The sequence below is a fragment of the Phyllobates terribilis genome, unplaced genomic scaffold, assembly GCF_046119375.1.
Source record: "Phyllobates terribilis strain yellow unplaced genomic scaffold, ASM4611937v1 Scaffold_1__5_contigs__length_1240528914, whole genome shotgun sequence".
NCBI classification, from domain to species: domain Eukaryota; kingdom Metazoa; phylum Chordata; class Amphibia; order Anura; family Dendrobatidae; genus Phyllobates; species Phyllobates terribilis.
In genome coordinates, this window is record NW_027362761.1 from 977028915 (window position 1) to 977050586 (window position 21672).

The 21672-nt window shown below is 42.6% G+C and overlaps 1 protein-coding gene across 2 annotated transcripts in view; it reads left to right on the forward strand.

The window, feature by feature from the left end:
• Positions 1 to 21672, forward strand: part of LOC141156732 (cytochrome P450 3A8-like) — a 469992-nt gene that overhangs the window by 290203 nt on the left and 158117 nt on the right. For both annotated transcript variants that reach the window (XM_073643055.1, XM_073643064.1), the window contains exon 4: positions 10939 to 10991. In XM_073643055.1, coding sequence (XP_073499156.1) covers positions 10939 to 10991 — 53 coding nt within the window. The remainder of the gene's footprint in view (positions 1 to 10938; positions 10992 to 21672) is intronic.

Consider the following 21672-nt stretch of genomic DNA (forward strand, 5'->3'; position numbering starts at 1 on the left):
TGCATCAAAAACTCTACGTGTAAACATAGCCCAAGGTACGGTGGAGCATTTTTGTTTTTGGTTATTTATTTTGCCTTATATACAATTCATTACCCTGGAAAGGATGTTCCTTAACATATTCCCCAGGAAAATCCATTTTGGTTTATTTTTTGTATGAATGCTGTGTACTATTGAGTCTTTGTGAAGGAAAAGCCTGTGGTTGTGTATGCATTAAAACTGTGCTTTACTGTGCTACTGGATAGACTGTGTACTAATGTGCTGCGAAGAAGATTGTACTGTTGTTACTGGAGCCTGTTGCTCAAAGAGACACTTAAATTGTACTGGCCATGCCTGATTAAATGTTACTGCTCTACCGTTTCTGAGGACTCTTGTCAAATGTGTCTGGTCAGTAATTGAATTTTAAGCAAGATAGTTAAAATATAACATTTATTAGATATATATTAAACTTTTCTTTAGGTAAAAAAACCCTAATGGGCCAATATAATGAACCCTGGGTCTTCTGAATTACCATCAATAGCTTATAATTGTGTATAAATGCAAACCACACCTCAAAATGCCAAATACCAAGTATGTAGGGTTTAACCGCTTCCCGACCGCCCACTGTAGATAAACGTCCGCGCTGCCTGGGCTCTGTGCAGCGCGGACGTTTAAAAACGGTGGGGGGGTCCTGCAAGCGCTGCAGGAGCGGTGCAGGGCAATAGCTCTGACAGGGAACATCATCGGGACCTGATTGGATCAGGTCCTAGTGATGTTAACCCTTTGCTGTCTTCTATATGCCGCGATCTATAGTGATTGCGGCATATAGAAGACAGCTGGAGGAGAGGGGGTCGTCCACTTACCTCTCTGACGACCCCTGATAGCTTCCAGGACCTTGGGTTGCTATGGCAGCTGGAGGTCACATGACCGCCTCCAGCTCTGCCATATATGGTGTCCTGCCAGGCTCAGCCTGCAGCCTGCAGCTGAAGCCTGGCAAGAGACTCTGACTGTGAAAGTCAGTGAAGATCTCATGTAATGTAATATATGTCTATTACATTACATGAGATCAGGGATCAGAAAAATAAAAATTAATGTCCCATACAGGGACTAAGTAAAAATGTAAAAAAAAGAAAAAAAAAAATGTTTTGAAACTGTTAAAAAAAAATACAAAATAAATGAAAATAAATAAATAAAATATTAAACCGATAAATCGTATATTTATGCAAAAATAAAAAAAGTACACATATTTGGTATTGCCGCGTCCGAAACAACCCGAGCTATAAAACTGTCACACTAATTAACTCCTTCTGTGCACACTGTAATAAAAATAAATAAAAAACGGAGCAAAAACTATGCTTTTTCCTCATATCGCCAAACAAAAAGTGGAAAAAAATGCGATCAAAAAGCAAAATGGAAATAAAAATGGTACCTCTGAAAACGTCATCTTTTTCCGCAAAAAAAAGCCGCCATACAGCTCCATCAGCCGAAAAATAAAAAAGTTATAGCTCTCAGAATAAAGCAATGCAAAAAAAATATTTTTTCTATAAAATTGTTTTATTGTGTAAAAGCGCCAAAACATAAAAAAAATATACAGTAAGTGTAGTATCGCTGTAAACGTACTGACCTGAAGAATAACACTGCTTGATCACTTTTACCACACGCAGAACGGCATAAAAAAAAACCTCAAAAAACAATTCCTGAATTGTTGGTTTTTGTTAATTTTACCTCCCAAAAAATGGAATAGAAAGCGATCAAAAAATGTCCCATACCCAAAAATGGTACCAATAAAAATGTCAACTCGTCCCGCAAAAAACAAGCCATCACATGACTCTGTCGGCTGAAATATGGAAAAATTATAGCTCTCAAAATATAGCGATGCAAAAACTAGATTTTGCAAAAAAAAAGCGTCTCTTAGTGTGTGACAGCTGTCAGTCATAAAAACCCGATATAAATCTGGTATCTCTGTAATCACACCGACCCGAAGAATAAAGTAATCTAATCAGTTATATCACACTAGGAATGGCGTAAAAAAATAAATAAAACCAATTCTTCACCTGCTACTGATTTGTTTATTATGTCTCCCAAAGATCGCAGTATGGCTCGGCATACATTTATCCTGCGCTGAGCACTTACGCCAGAGTTTCCGTGAAAATCTCTGAAATATGTGATTCAGCCGGAACCCATGACGGAAGATTCCCTGTAATGAGGCAGATATAGGCCACTGTGGATGCCGTCTGGCCTGTGATCCCACGGTGTCATTTGTTTTAGGCGTGCATAAAAGCGCGGTTGGCCACAGTTTTGTGCACTTCTGAAGAAAAGGACACCACTAAACAGAGGCCAGACGGAGTCCAGAGAAACTCTGCTGCCTCATTACAGTGAATGGATCCCGCAGGAGTTTCATCTGAATTACATCACTTGGAAATTTAGATGGAAACCCCGATGTAAGTGCTCAGCCTATAGCGCTGGATAAATGTTACGTAAAATGTTCCCAATAAAAGCTTCAACTCAGTCCTCAAAAAAAGCTAGTCCCCACTCAGGTCCGTCATCTGTTAAAAATATAAGGGACTTCCAAGTTACTGGTAGCAGAAAGGCTCTGGAAAAGCAAAATGGCCCTTGCCCCCCAAAAGAAATTCAGAAAATTTTGTGCTCCCAAATCCAAATGCCTATTCTACAATAATTTGTTCTCCAATTGTCAAATAGTGCTCCGTCCCCCCCAGATCTCGCCGTATGGCTGAGTGGTACGATACAGCCACATATGGGGTATTGCCACTTTTAGAAGAAATTGTGTGACACATTTCGGCACCATTATTACCCATTGCCCTGTGTGAAAATGTAAAATCTGAGGGTAAAACATTTTTTTGTGGTAAAAATACAATTATGTTTATACCATTATAATTACGTTTATACACTTCCCAATGGTATAAATTTAAAAATTAAAAAATACTCACTACTTCCCTAGATGAATTCCTTGAGAGGTGTAGTTTACAAAATGGGGTCACTTGTGGGGGTTTCTGCTGTTTTGGCATGTCAGCGACTCTTCAAATGTGACAAAGTGTCTGCAACCTATCCCAGCCAACATAGCGCTCCTTTCTTTTCCGAACCCTGCCGTACACCAAAGCAGTGGTTTTCCCCCACATATGGGGTATCAGCGTACTCAGGAGAAATTGTGCAACAAATTTCATGGTGCAATTTATCCTGTTACCCTTATGATAATGCAAAATTAGGGAATGAAAAACATTTTTTGTGGGAAAACTGTGAAAATGTTATTGTTATGGCTCAATATTATAAACTTCTGTGAAGCAGCTGGGGGTGCAAGGTGCTCACCACACATCTAGATAAGTTCCCTAAGGGGTCTAGTTTCCAAAATGGTGTCACTTGTGGGGGGTTTCCACTGTTTAGGCACATCAGGGGCTCCCCAAATGCAACATGGCGTCCGCTAATTATTCAAACAAATTTTACATTCAAAAAGTCAAATGGCGCTCCTTCCCTTTCAAACCCTGCCGTGCGCCCAAACAGTGGTTTGCCTCCACATATGGGGTATCGGCGTGTTCAGGAGAAATTGCACAACAAATTTCATGGTGCAATTTATCCTATTACCCTTATGATAATGCAAAATTACGGGATGAAAAACGTTTTTGTGGGAAAAATGTGAAAATTTTATTTTTACAGCTGATTATTATAAACTTCTGTGAAGCACCTTGGGGTTCAAGGTGCTCACCACACATCTAGATAAGTTCCCTAAGGGGTCTAGTTTCCAAAATGGTGTCACTTGTGGGGGTTTCCACTGTTTAGGCACATCAGGGGCTCCCCAAATGCAACATGGCGTCCGCTAATTATTCAAACAAATTTTACATTCAAAAAGTCAAATGGTGCTCCTTCCCTTCCAAACCCTGCCGTGCGCTCAAACAGTGGTTTGCCTCCACATATGGGGTATCGGCGTGTTCAGGAGAAACTGCACAACAAATTTCATGGTGCAATTTATCCTATTACCCTTATGATAATGCAAAATTAAGGGATGAAAAACGTTTTTGTGGGAAAAATGTGAAAATTTTATTTTTACAGCTCAATATTATAAACTTCTGTGAAGCACCTTGGGGTTCAAGGTGCTCACCACACATCTAGATATGTTCCCTAAGGGGTCTAGTTTCCAAAATGGTGTCACTTGTGGGAGGTTTCCACTGTTTAGGAACATCAGGGGCTCTCCAAACGCAACATGGCGTCTGCTAATTATTCAGACAAATTTTACATTCAAAAAGTCTAATGGCGCTCCTTCCCTTCCGAGCCCTGCTGTGCGCCCAAACAGTGGTTTTCCCTCACATATGGGGTATCAGCGCGCTCAAGAGAAATTGCACAAAAAATTTTGGGGTCCTTTTTTTCCTGTTACCCCTGTGAAAATAAAAAAAATTGGGTCTAAAGTAACATTTTTGTGAAAAAAGTTAAATGTTAATTTTTTTCTTCCACATTTCAAAAAATTCCTGTGAAGCACCTGAAGGGTTAATAAAGTTCTTGAATGTGGTTTTGAGCACCTTGAGGGGGGCAGTTTTTAGAATGGTGTCACTTTTGGGTATTTTCTGTCATAAAGACCCCTCAAAGTGACTTCAAATATGATAGGGTCCCTAAAAAAATGTTTTTGTAAATTTTGTTGGAAAAATGAGAAATCGCTGGTCAACTTTTAACCCTTATAGCTCCTTAACAAAAAAAAATTTTGGTTCCAAAATTGTGCTGATGTAAAGTAGACATGTGGGAAATGTTATTTATTAACTATTTTGTGTGACATATCTCTCTGATTTAAGGGCATGAAAATTCAAAATTTGAAAATTGCTAAATTTTCAAAATTTTTGTCAAATTTCTGATTTTTTCGCAAATAAACGCAAGTGATATCGAAGAAATTTTACCACTATCATGAAGTACAATATGTCACGAAAAAACATTCTCAGAATCAGGGGAATCCATTGAAGCGTTCCAGAGTAATTACTTCATAAAGTGACAGTGGTCAGAATTGAAAAAATTGGCCCGGTCACGAAGGCAAAAGCAGGCTCTGGTGCGAAGTGGTTAAAAAAGTTAGCCTCAATTCATCCAGAGCACTGAGGATCATATAGTTAAATATTACCCTTACTAGTATTGGTTAGCATTTTTAATAACAATCATATAGAGATACCATGTATGCGCTCAAAAAATTAGGCATACAATTAAATCCCACATGCCCTTTAACAAAAAAGATACCATGGACTATACAGTAAAATCCCACATGACCTCTATTCAAAAAGGTACCGTGGACTATGTCAGGGAAAATCAACAAAGCCTCACTGAAAGAATCCTTCGGGTTGTTGTTATGCCAAGCAAAATGAAACAATCTCACCCAATCCTAAAGTGCATCATGGCTTGATTCATCCTGGTGTAATGTCATCCTATTATTCATGACCAAAACATATTGGAGATATCCTGCTCCCAAAGCGTTTCCTCCCAAAATAGATTCATCAGGGGAGACTGAAAAAGGGGCTGAGGGTTTCCATCATTACAAGCAGCCCTTATCCTCCTCTCAAAAGACCCAGGGTTCCACCTGTCACCTCCTACACCGTGTCTCCTTTAAACTGCCGCGCTGAACAACACGCCGCTACGTCACTTCCGGTCACGTGGGCTGGTATATCCGGTATCTGGAACGCAAACCATCGGGTGGAACGCATACGGGATCCCGCCGACGTCACATCCGGTGACGTCCTCCCTGTTTCCGGTTACTGGAACGCATGTATGCATCAATGAGGTGTATCTCAGGCACTTACACTAGCGCTTCAATAAGACCAAAACCGCCGATCCTAAACTGGACTCCACAGAGCGGTGGTTGGGGAGGGAGGAAGGAACAAAGTAATCCACTACCCCAGTCAAAAAAACTGGGAGGTATAATACACCTCCTCACCTTCATTTTCAGATATATTCGCCACTCTAATCACGCAGCAACATATCAGATAATGGGACAAAATTTTTATAACAAATCAACTTTTTAAAAAAAAAAAAAAAAAAAGGAAGCATCCATCGTCCCACCCCTTAAGGGTTAAGCATGGCCTCCCACCATAGGGCTATCTTCACCAGACAGCTAAGCAGGCATGAATAGGAGGCTAAGACCAACACATATTTGTCCACAACAAACCATTTAGAACATTGCCCAAAAGGCTAAACCAAGGGTCAGCATCTGAAGTACGGGGTAGAGAGAACAACACACACCATAGGGTAGGCAAATAAATGGTATATTTCTAAAATTGAATGAAGGAAACCTTTGCGAAAAAGGAAGCCCCATAAAAGAGGCCAAAAGGATACTGCATGGCACAGAAAATCTTTTCTACACTGGCCCTACGCCCCAATCCCTACCTGACAGCGAAGGTTGGCACCCTAGACCTGCTCAGTGGCGCCCCCACTCAACGACGGCTGTCCCTACACTCCTTTCCCTAGATAGTCCCTCGACCTATAGGAAACATTTATACGAGATTTGTTCATTAAGTCCACTAGGTGCCAGTGTATCCATTTGGCCTCTCTTTGAAGTAGAGCCTTATCCCAATTCCCACCTATCTGTGGAAACTTGACCTTATCAATACCTATAAACCTAACCGAATCAACTTTGCCCTCATGCATGGTGTTAACATGTTTAGCTAGGGGTGTGTCCTTTTTATTAGCAATATCACGCAAATGTTCACCTATATGCTTCCTGAGTTCTCTTTTCGTTTTACCCACATATTCGATATTACATTGACATGTGGCTTTGTAAATAATCCCTTTGGATCTGCAATTTATGAAGGAATTAATATAGTGTATTTCTCCAGTCACTTTACTCTCAAAAGTTTTACTCTGTGTGATCACCTTACATGCCACACATCCACTAAATTTAAAGCACCCCTTGCCAGTTGATCTAAGCCATTCAGTACCCGCTTCACCAACATAATGGCTATGTACAAGCTTATCTCGAAGGGATCTACCCCTACGGTATGTAATCTGTGGGGTGGACTTAACATAGCTCCCTATGTCTTCATCCATCTGAAGGATCTTCCAGTGCTTCTGGAGAATTTTTCTGACCTCATGTGCCTTATTTGAGTAGGTAGTAATCACTCTACATGTGTCATTTATTCCCTGATCCTGTGGAGATGGATAAAGAAGAGTCATATGATCCTTCGCCAGAGTTTCCTCATAGGCCTTGGCTAGGACTTTTTTGGGATACCCGCTTTCAATAAATCTATCCCGTAATTCAGAGGCCTGCTGATCAAAAACCACATTATCTGAACAGTTTCTACGAACCCTCAGATACTGGCCCTTTGGGATCCCTTTCTTCAAGGGCAAGGGGTGATTGCTCTCCCATTTCAGTAATGAATTTGTAGCTGTTTTTTTACGATATGTCGAGGTAGAGATACTACCATCCTCATTCTTACATAACAAGATATCCAGAAAAGGCAAGGTATTAATACCTACTTCACATGTAAACCGCAAATTAAGACTATTTTTGTTGAGTGCCTTCACAAAGGTATGAAATTGTATGGAGTCCCCCTTCCAAAAAATTAGGATATCATCAATATACCGTATCCATAGGGATATCCTCTCACTACCTTCCACAGTACGTTCCCCAAACACAATTGTTTCCTCCCACCAGCCCAGGTAAATATTGGCGTACGATTTGGCACAGGGACTCCCCATCGCAGTCCCCTGAGCTGGTGGAAGTATTGGTTGTAAAATAGAAAGACATTTATGTTCAGACAAAACTCAATAGACTTTTTAATAAATTCATTGTGGTCGGCGAATTGACATCCTCTGCTACTCAAAAAGTATTCCACTGCCTCCAGGCCCTTTTCATGGGGAATTGATGAATACAGGGATTCCACGTCTATACTAGCCAACATTTCATCAGGATCCACAGATATGCCATCCAGTTTTCTCAATAGGTCACTAGTATCTCTAATGTGTGAATTAAGGCCAATGACAAATGGTCTCAAGATTTTATCGAGATAAAAACCCAAATTTTGGGTAAGACTGTCCACCCCTGCCACTATAGGACGTCCTTTCAAAGGACTCGTCCCCTTATGCACCTTGGGGAGGCTATAGAAAGTGGCCATTATCGGGAATTTAGGGCAGATAAAATCGAATTCTTTCTTACTGATAATCCCACTTGTCAGGCCCTCAGATGCCAACAATTTCAAATCATCCAAATATTCACCAGTAGGATTGCCCCTCAAGACCCTATAACAGTCTTTATCACACAAAATATTCAGGCACATCTGATGATAATTTCTGGAATCCATAACCACAACATTGCCCCCTTTATCGGAGGACTTAATAGTAATTGATTGATCCCCTTCCAAATTACATAAAGCCTGAATCTCGAGTTTTGTCAGATAATATTTATATCTCGTTTTTTTCTTTTCCAAGGCGGTAAGGTCTTCTGTGACCAGGTCCAGAAACACATCAATGGGGCCAACATCAACCTGTGGTGGCGGCATATTAGTATTTTTCAATTGTAAATCAGTAAAGGGACCCCTGCCCTCCAAATTAGGGTCTGGTAAACCCAAGTCAAAAAGAATCCTAATGTCAACCAATAAATCATCTGATACCCCCAGATCGGAACAAGTGAGTTTGTTCATCTGAGCAAAGTATTTCCTCCATTTAACCTTACGAACAAATAGGTTTACATCTTTCACTGCATCAAATGATTTATATCCTGTGCCTGAGAGAAGCTGCAGCCTTTGGTCGCCATGAGTAACGGTTCCCCCAGGATGCCAACGAATTCTTGAAACCGGTCTCGCCCCTATCTGAACTTAGGTGGCGTATGTGTAACATATGCCTTGGTTCTTGACGTGCGAAGTCTGAGTTTCCGTGCTTGACCATCGATGTCTCACCTACCTCGGTCTCCAGTCACCCTTCGGATGCTCTGCCTCTTAGCCCACCAGTTTCCAAGTCCTTTAGCAAAGGCATTTCTTCCAGGAGACCTGCAATCTCCATACATCCAGCACGTGTGAAACAAACAGCTCCAGAGCTGCTACATTCAGGCCCACCCCATACCAGTACTTTACCAGTGACTTTATCACAACACACAGACACACAAGTCTATAAAGAAGGATCCTCTACAGCAGGGGTGCACAGCCTGTGGCACAAAAGACACTCGCGGCTTGGTATGTCATTCTGTGCGACCCCCCCCCAACCATATGGACAGAAAAATGCTTGACTGACAGGCTAACTGTATCTGAGCAGCCACACATAGAAGAGTAGTAGCAGCAGCTGAGGAGCAGGCAGGGACTAGCAAGTACTAATGGCACCCTGTGTAGACATTTCAGGGTGCCTCATACATCAGGAGAATTAGGTCTCTTATCTTATTTGAAACTCCGGAAAATCGTATGTGAATTAGACAGGTGGCCTTCCCTGTCTGTGGCTCGCTCCACTGTAGATTATAGGAGTTCTGAATCTTTAGGCAGTAAGCAAAAACCCATGATCTATTGTAGAAAGGCATGTCCATGACCTCTTCCTCTTTAGGACTTATTCACACAGTTTGTTACGAGGATTTAGTAAAGGATTTTACTGCAAATGTACATAAAATTGCTTCAAATACTCTTTGAATAAGCTTCATATTGGTTTTACTGTGAAATGTTCAAAATAACATGAAAAAAACAGCACTGTGTGCACTTGTAAAGAGACAAGACATTGTACCAGAACAGCGAGGAGATGTGGCAAAGGGGAGGAGTCTGATCAGGAGCCCGGGTACAGTATTGTCAGGGAAACGAGCTGAGGAGAAAAACAGCACGTTTGCAAGTTCTGAGGTGATTCTGGCACCAAGGAGAGAGACAAGAGGAGCGACAGCAGCGACCGGAGCTCCTGTCAGGAAGAAAGGTGCCACATATCCGCCCAGACGTCAATGGTCAAGCCCTGAAGACCCGAAAGATGCCAATCAAGGTTCATCACCCAGGTGACTTTGGTTGACAGGTCGGGAGCAGGTTGCAGGGCATGGTTCTCAGATGTGTGTGCCAGAGACATATGGTACCGGGCACAGATAGAGGGAAAGACAATAGTCAGACGGGGACCAGCAGACGCCAGAGCGGCATCGCAAAAGTGGATAAAGATTGACGGGGGAAACGAGCAGCGAGTTGTGATAGGAACCGAGTATTGCCAAAGCTTTAAAAGACAGACCCTTGGCAGGTATAGTTAATGACAATCTAGTTCCCCTTCCCTTCAATAGATCATTTTAAACTACCAGCCCTTGAATTCTAGTGTATTCTGATAATTTATTCTGTTATGTGATTTCCTGCTTATTTTACTGTCAAACATTATAAAGAAATTGTTACCATATAATACGTGTTTTATAATTAATATTAGTTGTTAAATATACACTTAAGGAGCTTTACCCATTAAAATCAGTCGGAAACTTATTCAAAGAGTATGGTTTTTGATGTGGATTTAGGAGCAGAATCTATTTCTAAATTTTCTTTTAAAAATACTCAATGTGAACATAGCATTAGAGGGCTGATTTTAGGTGGTAAGAGTTCTGGAAGTTGAATTTATTTTACATACTTTCGATATGCTACAAATGTCCCAGAAGGTAATACCATTTTAATTTTTAGCGCAGCCCCTGGATTGGTTCAGTATGACAATGTGGCTGTGGGCCAAAAAATGTTGTGCACCCATGCTCTAGAGCTCGGTGCAGAAAATGGAACATGTAGCAGCAATTTTGAATGTTAGAGAAGTAGCATATGAGATTGTATAACAGAAGCAGAAATGTCGTCACACACCAGAGACAGAGCAATGTCCCAATTTCAAGGTGAATAATATTAGCTATATCGCTCTGATTTTGTGTTTTTTGGGGGCTTGCTACATCTGTCTGTAATAACCAAATTCATAAACTAGTTACTCTATCTACAGCTAACAATGTTCTTTCCTTATTTTGCAGATTATCACTTTTTTACTACTTATTTATAAAGCAAATACTTTTTGTGTTTTTAGGGACTTTTTACATTTGACATGGAATGTTTCAAAAAATATGGAAAAATATGGGGGTAAGTAAACGATATATAACGGAGAATTTGAAAAAACTGGCCGGCACTTTCAAAACAAGAAATAGATGTGAACAGGTGCTTACTAGGAGCAGCTACCTCTACAGTGCTGGCCAAAAGTATTGGCACCCCTGCAATTCTGTCAGATAATACTCAGTTTCTTCCTGAAAATGATTGCAATCACAAATTCTTTGGTATTATTCTCTTCATTTAATTTGCTTGCATGGAAAAAACACAAAAGAGAATGAAGCAAAAATCAAATCATTGATCATTTCACACAAAACTCCAAAAAAGGGCCGGACAAAAGTATTGGCACCTTCAGCCTAATACTTGGTTGCACAACCTTCAGCCAAAATAACTGCGAACAACCGCTTCCGGTAACCATCAATGAGTTTCTTACAATGCTCTGCTGGAATTGTAGACCATTCTTCTTTGGCAAACTGCTCCAGGTCCCTCATATTTGAAGGGTGCCTTCTCCAAACTGCCATTTTGAGATCTCTCCACAGGTGTTCTAAGGGATTCAGGTCTGGATTCATTGCTGGCCACCTTAGAAGTCTACAGTGCTTTCTCTAAAACCATTTTATAGTGCTTTTGGAAGTGTGTTTTGGGTCATTGTCCTGCTGGAAGACCCATGACCTCTGAGGGAGACCCAGCTTTCTCATACTGGGCCCTACATTATGCTGCAAAATTTGTTGGTAGTCTTCAGACTTCATAATGCCATGCACACGGTCAAGCAGTCCAGTGCCGGAGGCAGCAAGGCAGCCCCAAAACATCAGGGAACCTCCACCATGTTTGACTGTAGGGACCGTGTTCTTTTCTTTGAATGCCTCTTTTTTTTTCCTGTACACTCTATGTTGATGCTTTTTCCCAAAAAGCTCTACTTTTGTCTCATCTGACCAGAGAACATTCTTCCAAAACGTTTTAGGCTTTCTCAGGTAAGTTTTGGCAAACTTCAGCCTGGCTTTTTTATGTCTCGGGGTAAGAAGTGGGGTCTTCTTGGGTATCCTACCATACAGTCCCTTTTCATTCAGACGCCGACGGATAGTACGGTTTGACACTGTTGTATCCTCGGACTGCAGGGCAGCTTGAACTTGTTTGGAAGTTAGTCGAGGATCTTTATCCACCATCCCCACAATCTTGCGTTGAAATCTCTCGTCAATTTTTCTTTTCCGTCCACATCTAGGGAGGTTAGCCACAGTGCCATGGGCTTTAAACTTCTTGATGACACTGCGCACGGAAGACACAGGAACATTCAGGTCTTTGGAGATGGACTTGTAGCCTTGAGATTGCTCATGCTTCCTCACAATTTAGTTTCTCAAGTCCTCAGACAGTTCTTTGGTCTTCTTTCTTTTCTCCATGCTCAATGTGGTACACACAAGGACACAGCACAGAGGTTGAGTCAACTTTAATCCATGTTAACTGGCTGCAAGTGTGATTTAGTTATTGCCAACACCTGTTAGGTGCCACAGGTAAGTAACAGGTGCTGTTAATTACACGAATTAGAGAAGCATCACATGATTTTTCAAAGGGTGCCAATACTTTTGTCCTCCCCCTTTTTTAGGCTTGGTGTGGAATTATATCCAATTTGGCTTTAGGACAATTCTTTTTGTGTTTTTTTCATTGAAGACAAATTAAATGAAGAGAATAATGCCAAAGAATTTGTGATTGCAATCATTTTCAGGAAGAAACTGAGTATTATCTGACAGAATTGCAGGGGTGCCAATACTTTTGGCCAGCACTGTATATACAACTAACAAACAAAGCAGCACACTGTAATGCTAAGTAGTGTGAATTTGTCACCAGAGAAACTAGTATGAAAAAATTTCTGAAAAGTGAGCATGGTTTAGAGGAAAAGCGTGACATAGCACAGCTCAACAGATTTTGTAATAATTTATGCCAGAATCTGGCGTGAATTATAGCAAAAATGTACTATGGCTCATGAATGGAGTACATTTCTGACCCTGATGCGTAGGCAGGGTGAAAAGATACACTAAATTTATTAAAAGTCATGTTATTCCAGCAGTCTTTCAATCAGGACTAGTGTAATAACCCAAGACTTGCTGAATTTTCTATATTATAAACATATATGTGTCTGGGTGAATAAAGTCCACCTTTTTTACTTATTTTGATTGGAGTGCTGTTTTCATCATGCTGTGTGTATGTATATATATACAGTTGAAACCAGAAGTTTCAGAAGTTTACATACACTATATAAAAAGACACATATGCGTGTTTTTCTCAATATGTGACATGAAATCAGAATAAACCTCTCCCGTTTTAGGTCAGTTAGGATTATCATAATTTTTAATACTTGCCAAATGCCAGAATAATGAGAGAGAGAGAATGTTTAAAAGCATTTTTATTATTTACTGCAAAGTCAAAAGTTTACATACATTTCATTAGTATTTGGTACCATTGCCCTTAAACTGAATGACTTGGGTCAAAGGTTTGGGATATCCTTCCACAAGCTTCTCACAATAGTTGGTCGGAATTTGGGCTCATTCCTCCTTTCAAAACTAGTGTAACTGATCCAGGTTTGTAGGTCGCCTTCCTTGCACCTGCCTTTTCAGCTTTGCCCATAAATTTTCAATAGGATTGAAATCAGGGCTTTGTGATGGCCACTCCAAAATATTGACTTTGTTATCCTTAAGCCACTTTGTTACCATTTTGGCAGTATGCTTCAGGTCATTGTCCATTTGGAAGACACATTTACGCCCTAGCTTTAACTTCCTTGCTGATATCTTGAGATGTTGCTTCAGTATTGCCGCATAATCTTTTTTTCTCATGATGCCATCTATTTTGTGAAGTGCACCGTTCCCTCCTGCAGCAAAACAACCCCACAACATGATGCTGCTACACCCGTGTTTCACAGTTGGGATGGTGTTTTTAGGCTTCCAAGCTTCTCCCCTTTTCCTCCAAATGTAACGATTGTCATTATGCCCAAAAAGTTCAATTTTAGTTTCATCAGACCACAGGACATGTCTCCAAAAATTAAGGTCTTTGTTTCTGTGTGCATTTGCAAACATTAATCTGTTTTTTTTTATGTTTCTTTTGGAGTAATAGCTTCTTCCTGGCAGAGTGGCCTTTCAGCCCATGTTGATACAGTACTCGTTTCACTGTGGATATTGACACAATCTTACCAGCATCCGCCATCATCTTCACAAGGTCTTTTGCTTTTGTCGTTGGGTTGATATACACATGTCGGACCAAAGCACGTTAATCTCTGGGACACAGAACCTGTCTCCTTCCTGAGTGGTATGATGGCGGAACATTCCCATCTTGTTTGTACTTGCTTATAATTGTTTATACAGATGAACAAGGCACCTTCAGGTGTCTTGACATTGGACCCAAGGATAAGCCATACTTGTGCAAGTCCACAATTCTCTTCCTGATATCTTGGCTGATTTCTTTAGACTTTCCCATGATGCTACATAAAGAAGCAGTGTGTTTCAGCTGTGAAACACACTGCTGAAGCTTCCAAACACATGACATCATCATAAGGGCAGTCCAGAATTGTTAGTATAGGCATAGTAATCTTAGTATATGTAAACTTTTGACTTTGCAGTAAGTAATAAAAATGCCTTAAAACATTCTCTCTCTCTCTCATTATTCTGGCATTTGCCAAATATTAAAAATTATGGTAATCCTAATTGACCTAAGCCGGGAAAGGTTTATTCTGAGTTCAGATATTGAGAAAAACATGCATATGTGTCTTTTTATATAGTGTATGTAGACTTCTGGTTTCAACTGTATAAATATGTGTATATATACAGCATGTATTCGGGGGTACGTTATATATTTTATTTCTATATGTATTCAGTGGGGTACCCCTTCAGTGTATATACATATGTATATACTGAAGGGGCATGGTGTGTATTTTTTACTGTGCATAATTTTTTTTAATATATTCTTTAAGTACTGTGTGTATTTTTATATATGTGATACAGGAGGTACATCATATGTTTTATGATATTAAGGGTGCTGAGTGTATGTATTTTGGTCACTTGTACAAAAATTATCTACACTCTGTGCAGAATTATTAGGCAAATGAGTATTTTGATCACATGATACTTTTTATACATGTTGTCCTTCTCCAAGCTGCATAGGCTTGAGAGCCAACTACCAATTAAGTAAATCTGGTGATGTGCATCTCTGTAATGAGGAGGGGTGTTGACTAATGACATCAACACCCTATATAAGGTGTGCTTAATTATTAGGCAACTTCCATTCCTTTGGCAAAATGGGTCAGAAGAGAGATTTGACGGGCTCTGAAAAGTCCAAAATTGTGAGATGTCTTGCAGAGGGATGCAGAAGTCTTGAAATTTCCAAACTTTTGAAGCGTGATCACTGAACAATCAAGCGTTTCATAGCAAATAGCCAACAGGGTCGCAAGAAGCGTGTTGGCCAAAAAAGGCACAAAATAACTGCCCATGAATTGAGGAAAATCAAGCGTGAAGCTGCCAAGATGCCATTCGCCACCAGTTTTGCCATATTTCAGAGCTGGAACGTTACTGGAGTATCAAAAAGCACAAGGTGTGCGATACTCAGGGACATGGCCAAGGTAAGGAAGGCTGAAAAACGACCACCTTTGAACAAGAAACATAAGATAAAACATCAAGAATGGGCCAAGAAATACCTTAAGACTGATTTTTCAAAGGTTTTATGGACTGATGAAATGAGAGTGACTCTTGATGAGCCAGATGGATGGGCCAGAGGCTGGATCATTAAAGGGCAGAGAGCTCCACTCCGACTCAGTCCATCATAAAATGTGAGCTCTACAGGGAGGGAAAACAGTACACCTCTCGGAACAGTGTCTGGGAGGCTGTGGTGGCTGCTGCACGCAATGTTGATCGAAAACAGATCAAGCAACTGACAGAATCTATGGATGGAAGGCTGTTGAGTGTCATCATAAAGAAAGGTGGCTATATTGATCACTAATTTTTTTGTTTTTTGTTTTTGCATGTCAGAAATGTTTATTTCTAAATTTTGTGCACTGATATTAATAATAATAATAATAATAATCTTTATTTTTATATAGTGCTAACATATTCTGCAGTGCTTTACATACATTATTGTTGCTGTCCTCATCAGGGCTCACAATCTAGATTCCCTATCAGTATGTCTTTGGAGTGTGGGAGGAAACCCACGCAAACACAGGGAGAACATACAAACTCTTTGCAGATGTTGTCCTTGGTGGGATTTGAACCCAGGACCCCAGCGCTGCAAGGCTGCAGTGCTAACCACTGCGCCACCATGCTGCCCTATATTGGTTTACCTTGTGAAAATAAACAAGTGAGATGGCATTATATTTGGTTTTTATTAAGTTGCCTAATAATTCTGCACAGTAATAGTTACCTGCACAAACAGATATCCTCCTAAGATAGTCAAATCTAAAAAAAACCCACTCCAACTTCCAAAAATATTAAGCTTGGATATTTCTGAGTCTTTTGGGTTGATTGAGAACATAGTTGTGGATCAATAATAAAAATAATCCTCTAAAATACAACTGGACTAATAATTCTGCACACAGTGTATAGAAGTACTCTGGGGTAATTTTTTTTCATCAGGGATGTCCCAAAGTTAAAAAGTTTGGGAAATACTGGACTAGATAATCACTTGTGGGCCAAACATTCAGGATTCCAGAGAATCCCCAGCACTGTGCGGCATTTGTGTGCGAGGACTGCCATCTACTGTCCAAATGGGACCCTGCGGAACAGGTCAGAAGAGGGGTAGATGGACTCACTCAGCTGCACACGGAGGTAACACAGTGTTGCTTTAAATTTCTCAGTGATTTATTAGTGCAGGCATAAACCACTGTAAAGTCCATCAAATCAAACAGGCCTTTCTTGGCAAAAAGGGTAAACAAAAGAAAACAGATAGCACAGTCCAGAGGCCTGTGGGGATCTGTCCACACAGGGTTCACAAAACACACATGGTTTAGGTTAGTATAACCACAAGCTCCTTTCTCTGGAGTTAGCCTCTCCAGATACACTGAACACTGAATGCCTCAGCAGGCCATGTATTTAAATCCCAGACAACACCCTGAGGTGGAGATATGGTGAATGACCTTCCACCCTTCACAATGATCAGTCATAAAATAACATTCCCTTTTAAAATGGCGGTTTAAACTCTCAGCAAATAACATGCTGGAGCAAACTTCATGGTTTCAATTCACGGAAGCTAATAGCCTCTGTGAAACATTCCCTCCATCACTTTACCAGTGACTTTGTCACATATCCCCGTCCACTGCCCAAAGCCTGGCGTTTTGGCACCTTCACTCGCTAAACAGGGAAGTCTGGACAGGGAATTTGCGTTACCATGTAGTCTCCCGGGCCTGTGCTCTACATGAAAATTAAAGTCCTGGAGTGCTATAAACCACCTACTTACCCAGGCATTCCTCCCCTTCCTTTCCCTTATCCATCCCAGGGGCACATGATCTGATACTAACTTGAAATTTCGGCCTACCAGATAATATCTTAGGGTCTCAATTGTCCATTTGATGGCCAAGCACTCCTTCTCAACAATGGCATAGTTCTTTTCACAGGAGGAGAATTTCCTACTCAGGAATAGGACTGGATGTTCGTCTATTTTCTGGGACACAGCTCTCAAACTGACCTCGGAGGCTTAAATCTGAATCACGAACTCCTTAGGGAAGGCGCTACTAAAACTGGCTGTTTACATAGGGCGAGCTTCAACTCCTGGAATACCATCTCCGCTTCAGTGGACCACTTGGCCATCGATGTCTTCGTGCCCTTAAGAAAATCAGTCAGGGGGGTGGCTATCCTGGTGAAATTCTGGATAAATCACTGATAATATCCCACAATTCCCAGAAACACACAAATTTGCTTCTTGGAGTTCGGTTGTGGACAATTTCGGATAGCCTGCACCTTATTTACTTGCGGATTTATTTTGCCCCTTCCGATGATGTAGCCCAAGTATCAGGGCCGGCGTCAGCACCCAGCGCACCCGGGCAAGTGCCGGGGCCCTGAGCAGGCGGGGGAACCCACTCACCGTCGGGCACCCCGGCGCGCTATGGGACCCGTGAGCGGTGTGGTGCTGGTGTCAGCACCTGCACCTCCCCGCTTGCTCAGGGCCCGGCACAATACTTACCTCTCCCCATGCCTCCGCAGCAGCTCCAGTCCCTTCCGCAGATGCTGCACTGTGACATCTCAGGTCAGAGGGCGCAGTGACGTCTTAACACCGCGCTCTCTCCTGAGCCGTCACAGGCAGCGCAGAACGGGAAGACGCCGGCACGGGTGAGGGGTCTGGAGCAGCGGCAGCAGGTGAGAAGTGAGGTGAGTATTTGATTTTTTTTTTTTTTACATGTATGTAGGTATGGGGCATTATATGGTGGGGGGAACAAGTGACATCCTGCATGGGGCATTATATGGGGGGGAACAGGTGACACCCTGCATGGGGCATTATGTGGGGGCAGGGAGCAAGTGACATCCTGCATGGGGCTTTATATGGGGGGGTGACATCCTGCATGGGGCATTATATGGGGGGGAGAGGTGACATCCTGCATAGGGCATTATATGGGGGAGAGGTGACATCCTGCATAGGGCATTATATGGGGGGAGAGGTGACATCCTGAATGGGGCATTATAAGGGGGGGAGAGGTGACATCCTGCATGGGGCATTAAATGGGGGGGAGAAGTGATATCCTGCATGGGGCATTATATGGGGGGGGGGGGAGAGGTGACATCCTGCATGGGGCATTATATGGGGGGGTGACATCCTGCATGGGGCATTATATGGGGGGAGAGGTGACATCCTGCATGGGGCATTATATGGGAGGGAGAGGTAACATCCTGCATGGGGCATTATATGGGGGGGGAGAGGTGACATCCTGCATGGGACATTATAAGGGGGGATGTCATCCTGCATGGGGCATTAGTATTCTGTATGGGGCGTTATAAGGGGGCCAGTATCCTCTATGGAGTGTTATATGGGGGGCAGTATCCTGTATGGAGCATTATATGGGGACCAGTTTCCTGTATGGAGCGTTATATGGGGACTAGTATCCTGTATGGAGCGCTTTATTGGGACCAGTAACCTGTATGGAGCGTTATATGGGGACCAGTATTCGAGCAATATATGGGGCCCATAATACTGTATGGAGTACTACAGTATATTGTCCGTTCTGCACTGTGCATTGAGAGAATTCGCCGGTTTCTGAGCTATTGTAGAATTTACAATAGATATCGCTCATGTAATGTAAGAAGTGAAATCTTCTGCATTGTACTATTTATATATTTCTCTGCAGTATCTGTGCATCATGAATAGTGGTATGTGTCTCGTGGTAGGGGCCAATGAGACTCTTTCACCCAGGGCCCACAAAAACCTGGAGCCGGCCCTGACTAGTATTTTGCCTCTTCTTTCCCCATGGCACACTTCTTTGGGTTTATTCTAAACCCAGCCTTTCTCAGCGCATCAAGTACTGCCTGGACCTTCGGTAGGTGATTTCCCCAATCCGGACTGATGATCACATCTGTCATCCAGATGAGCTTCAGCATACGTTTTGTGAGAAACTAGGATCCAGTCCATGGCCCTCTGGAAGGTAGCTGGGGCTCCCTGCAGACCAAATGGCATCCTGGTGTACTGAAAGCACCCGTCAGGAGTAGAGAAAGCTGTCTTCTCCTGGGCACTTGGGAAAAGGAGAATTTGCTGGTACCCTTTCGTTAGGTCTAGGGTGGTGATATATCTGGCTAACCCTAGCCTCTCAATGAGCTCATCAACACGGGGCATTGGATATTCGTCGAACTTTGACACCTCATTCAGCTTCCTGTAGTCATTACAGAATCGCCATTCTCCATCCGGTTTCGGCACAAGGACAATGGGGCTGGACCAGCTGCTTTTTGACTCCTCAATGACGCCCAGGCTCAACATTCTCCTCACCTCTATGGAGATCACCTCACGGCGTGCTTTGGAATCCGATACAGCCTCTGATTCACCCTCACATCTGGCTCTGTCAAGATTTCATGCTCGACCACCTGCGTACAACCTGGCAGCTCCGAAAACAGGTCCTGGTTCTGCTGAAGAAGCTCTTGGCACTTTTGCTTCTGAGCCGGTGACAGTGTTTTTGCCATTGTGATATCCTCAACTAGGGCCTCGGGATGGGCCCCCCAGGCACGTAGCTTCCACCGGTTCTCTGTCTTGCCAAGGTTTGAGCAGGTTAATGTGGTACACCTGATACCGTCTTCTCCCTGGTTGGTGGACCTTGTAGTTGGCGTCACTCAACTTCTCGACCACCTCGTATGGCCTTTTCACTTGGCCAAGAATTTACTCTCCATCGTGGGGATCTACACCAACATCTACATCTACAACCGATCTCCAAGGCTAAACTGCCTCAGTCTCGCCGACTGATTGTAGACCCTTGCCTTGGCCCCTTGGGCTTGAAGGAGGCTGTCTCTTACAATCGGCATCACCCTCATGATCCAGTCTTGCATCTGGGCCACATGCTCGATGATGCTCTGGTGGGGATGTTACCTCGGCTTCCCAGGTCTCTTTTGTAATGTCCAATAGTCCCCAAGGGTGCCGTCCATGAAGCAACTCGAAGGGTGAGAACCCTGTAGAGGCCTGGGGAACTTCCCTAATAGAGAATAGTAGGTAGGGGAGTAGGCAATCCCAGTCCCTTCCATCCTTCTCCACAACCTTTTTAACTATGAACTTTAGGGTCTTGTTGAACCTCTCCACCAGGCCTTCCATCTGCGGATGGTACACTGATGTCCTGAGTTGGGTAATCTGGAGAGCCTTACACAACCCCCTCATTACTATTGACATGAAAGGAGTTCCATGGTCTGTCAGGATCTCTTTTGGCAGGCCCTTTCAGGAGAAGATATGTACCAGCTCTCGGGCTATGCTCCTGGCAGAGGAGTTTCTCAATGGTACCACCTCTGAGTAACATGTTGCATAGTCCAGCACAACCCGTATGTATGATGACCCCTGGCAGACTTAACTAAAGGCCTTACAAGGTCCATGGCAATTCAGTTAAACGGGACCTCAATAATGGGTAATGGAACCAAGGGACTCTGGAAGTGGGACGCGGGAGCAGTTAGCTGACCAGTAGGCAAGACGGGCAGAAATGAACAATGACTCAGTGACACCCAGGCCAGTAGAACCTCTGTAGGACATGCTCTTGGGTTTTGTCTACTCCCAGATGCCCACCTAAGACATGAATGGGCCAAATCTAATACCCTACGTTTATAGGGACCCGGCACCAACAACTGCTCTATTGTTTCCCCGCTTGATTTAGTGACCCGATAAAGCAGCTCTTCAATTAAGGTGAAATATTGGAACCTGGTGTCAGCCCCTGGCTCTTGAACAACCCCATTTATCACAGTCACATTGTTAAATTGCACCTTTCAATGTACGATCCTGCATTTGCGCGGTACCAAAATTCCCCCCAGAAACCCCCAGTTCAGGAATCTCATCTTCATGGGTCTCTTTCTCATCCTCGTCGCCAGCAAGGACACACAGGAGGAACTCATCCACATCTGACTGTAATGGGGATTCTTCATGGACGAACTGGCTGCGGTCTGAGATAGTTCCCAACAAGTTCCGCCTTTCCCTACAAGTTCCAGAACAGCCTGAAGTCCCGCCTGATTATAACTGGGTGTAACGAGTCTCTGATCACCCTGACCTCATGGGAATCAGTACCACGGTTTGCTTTTATAGTCACTTG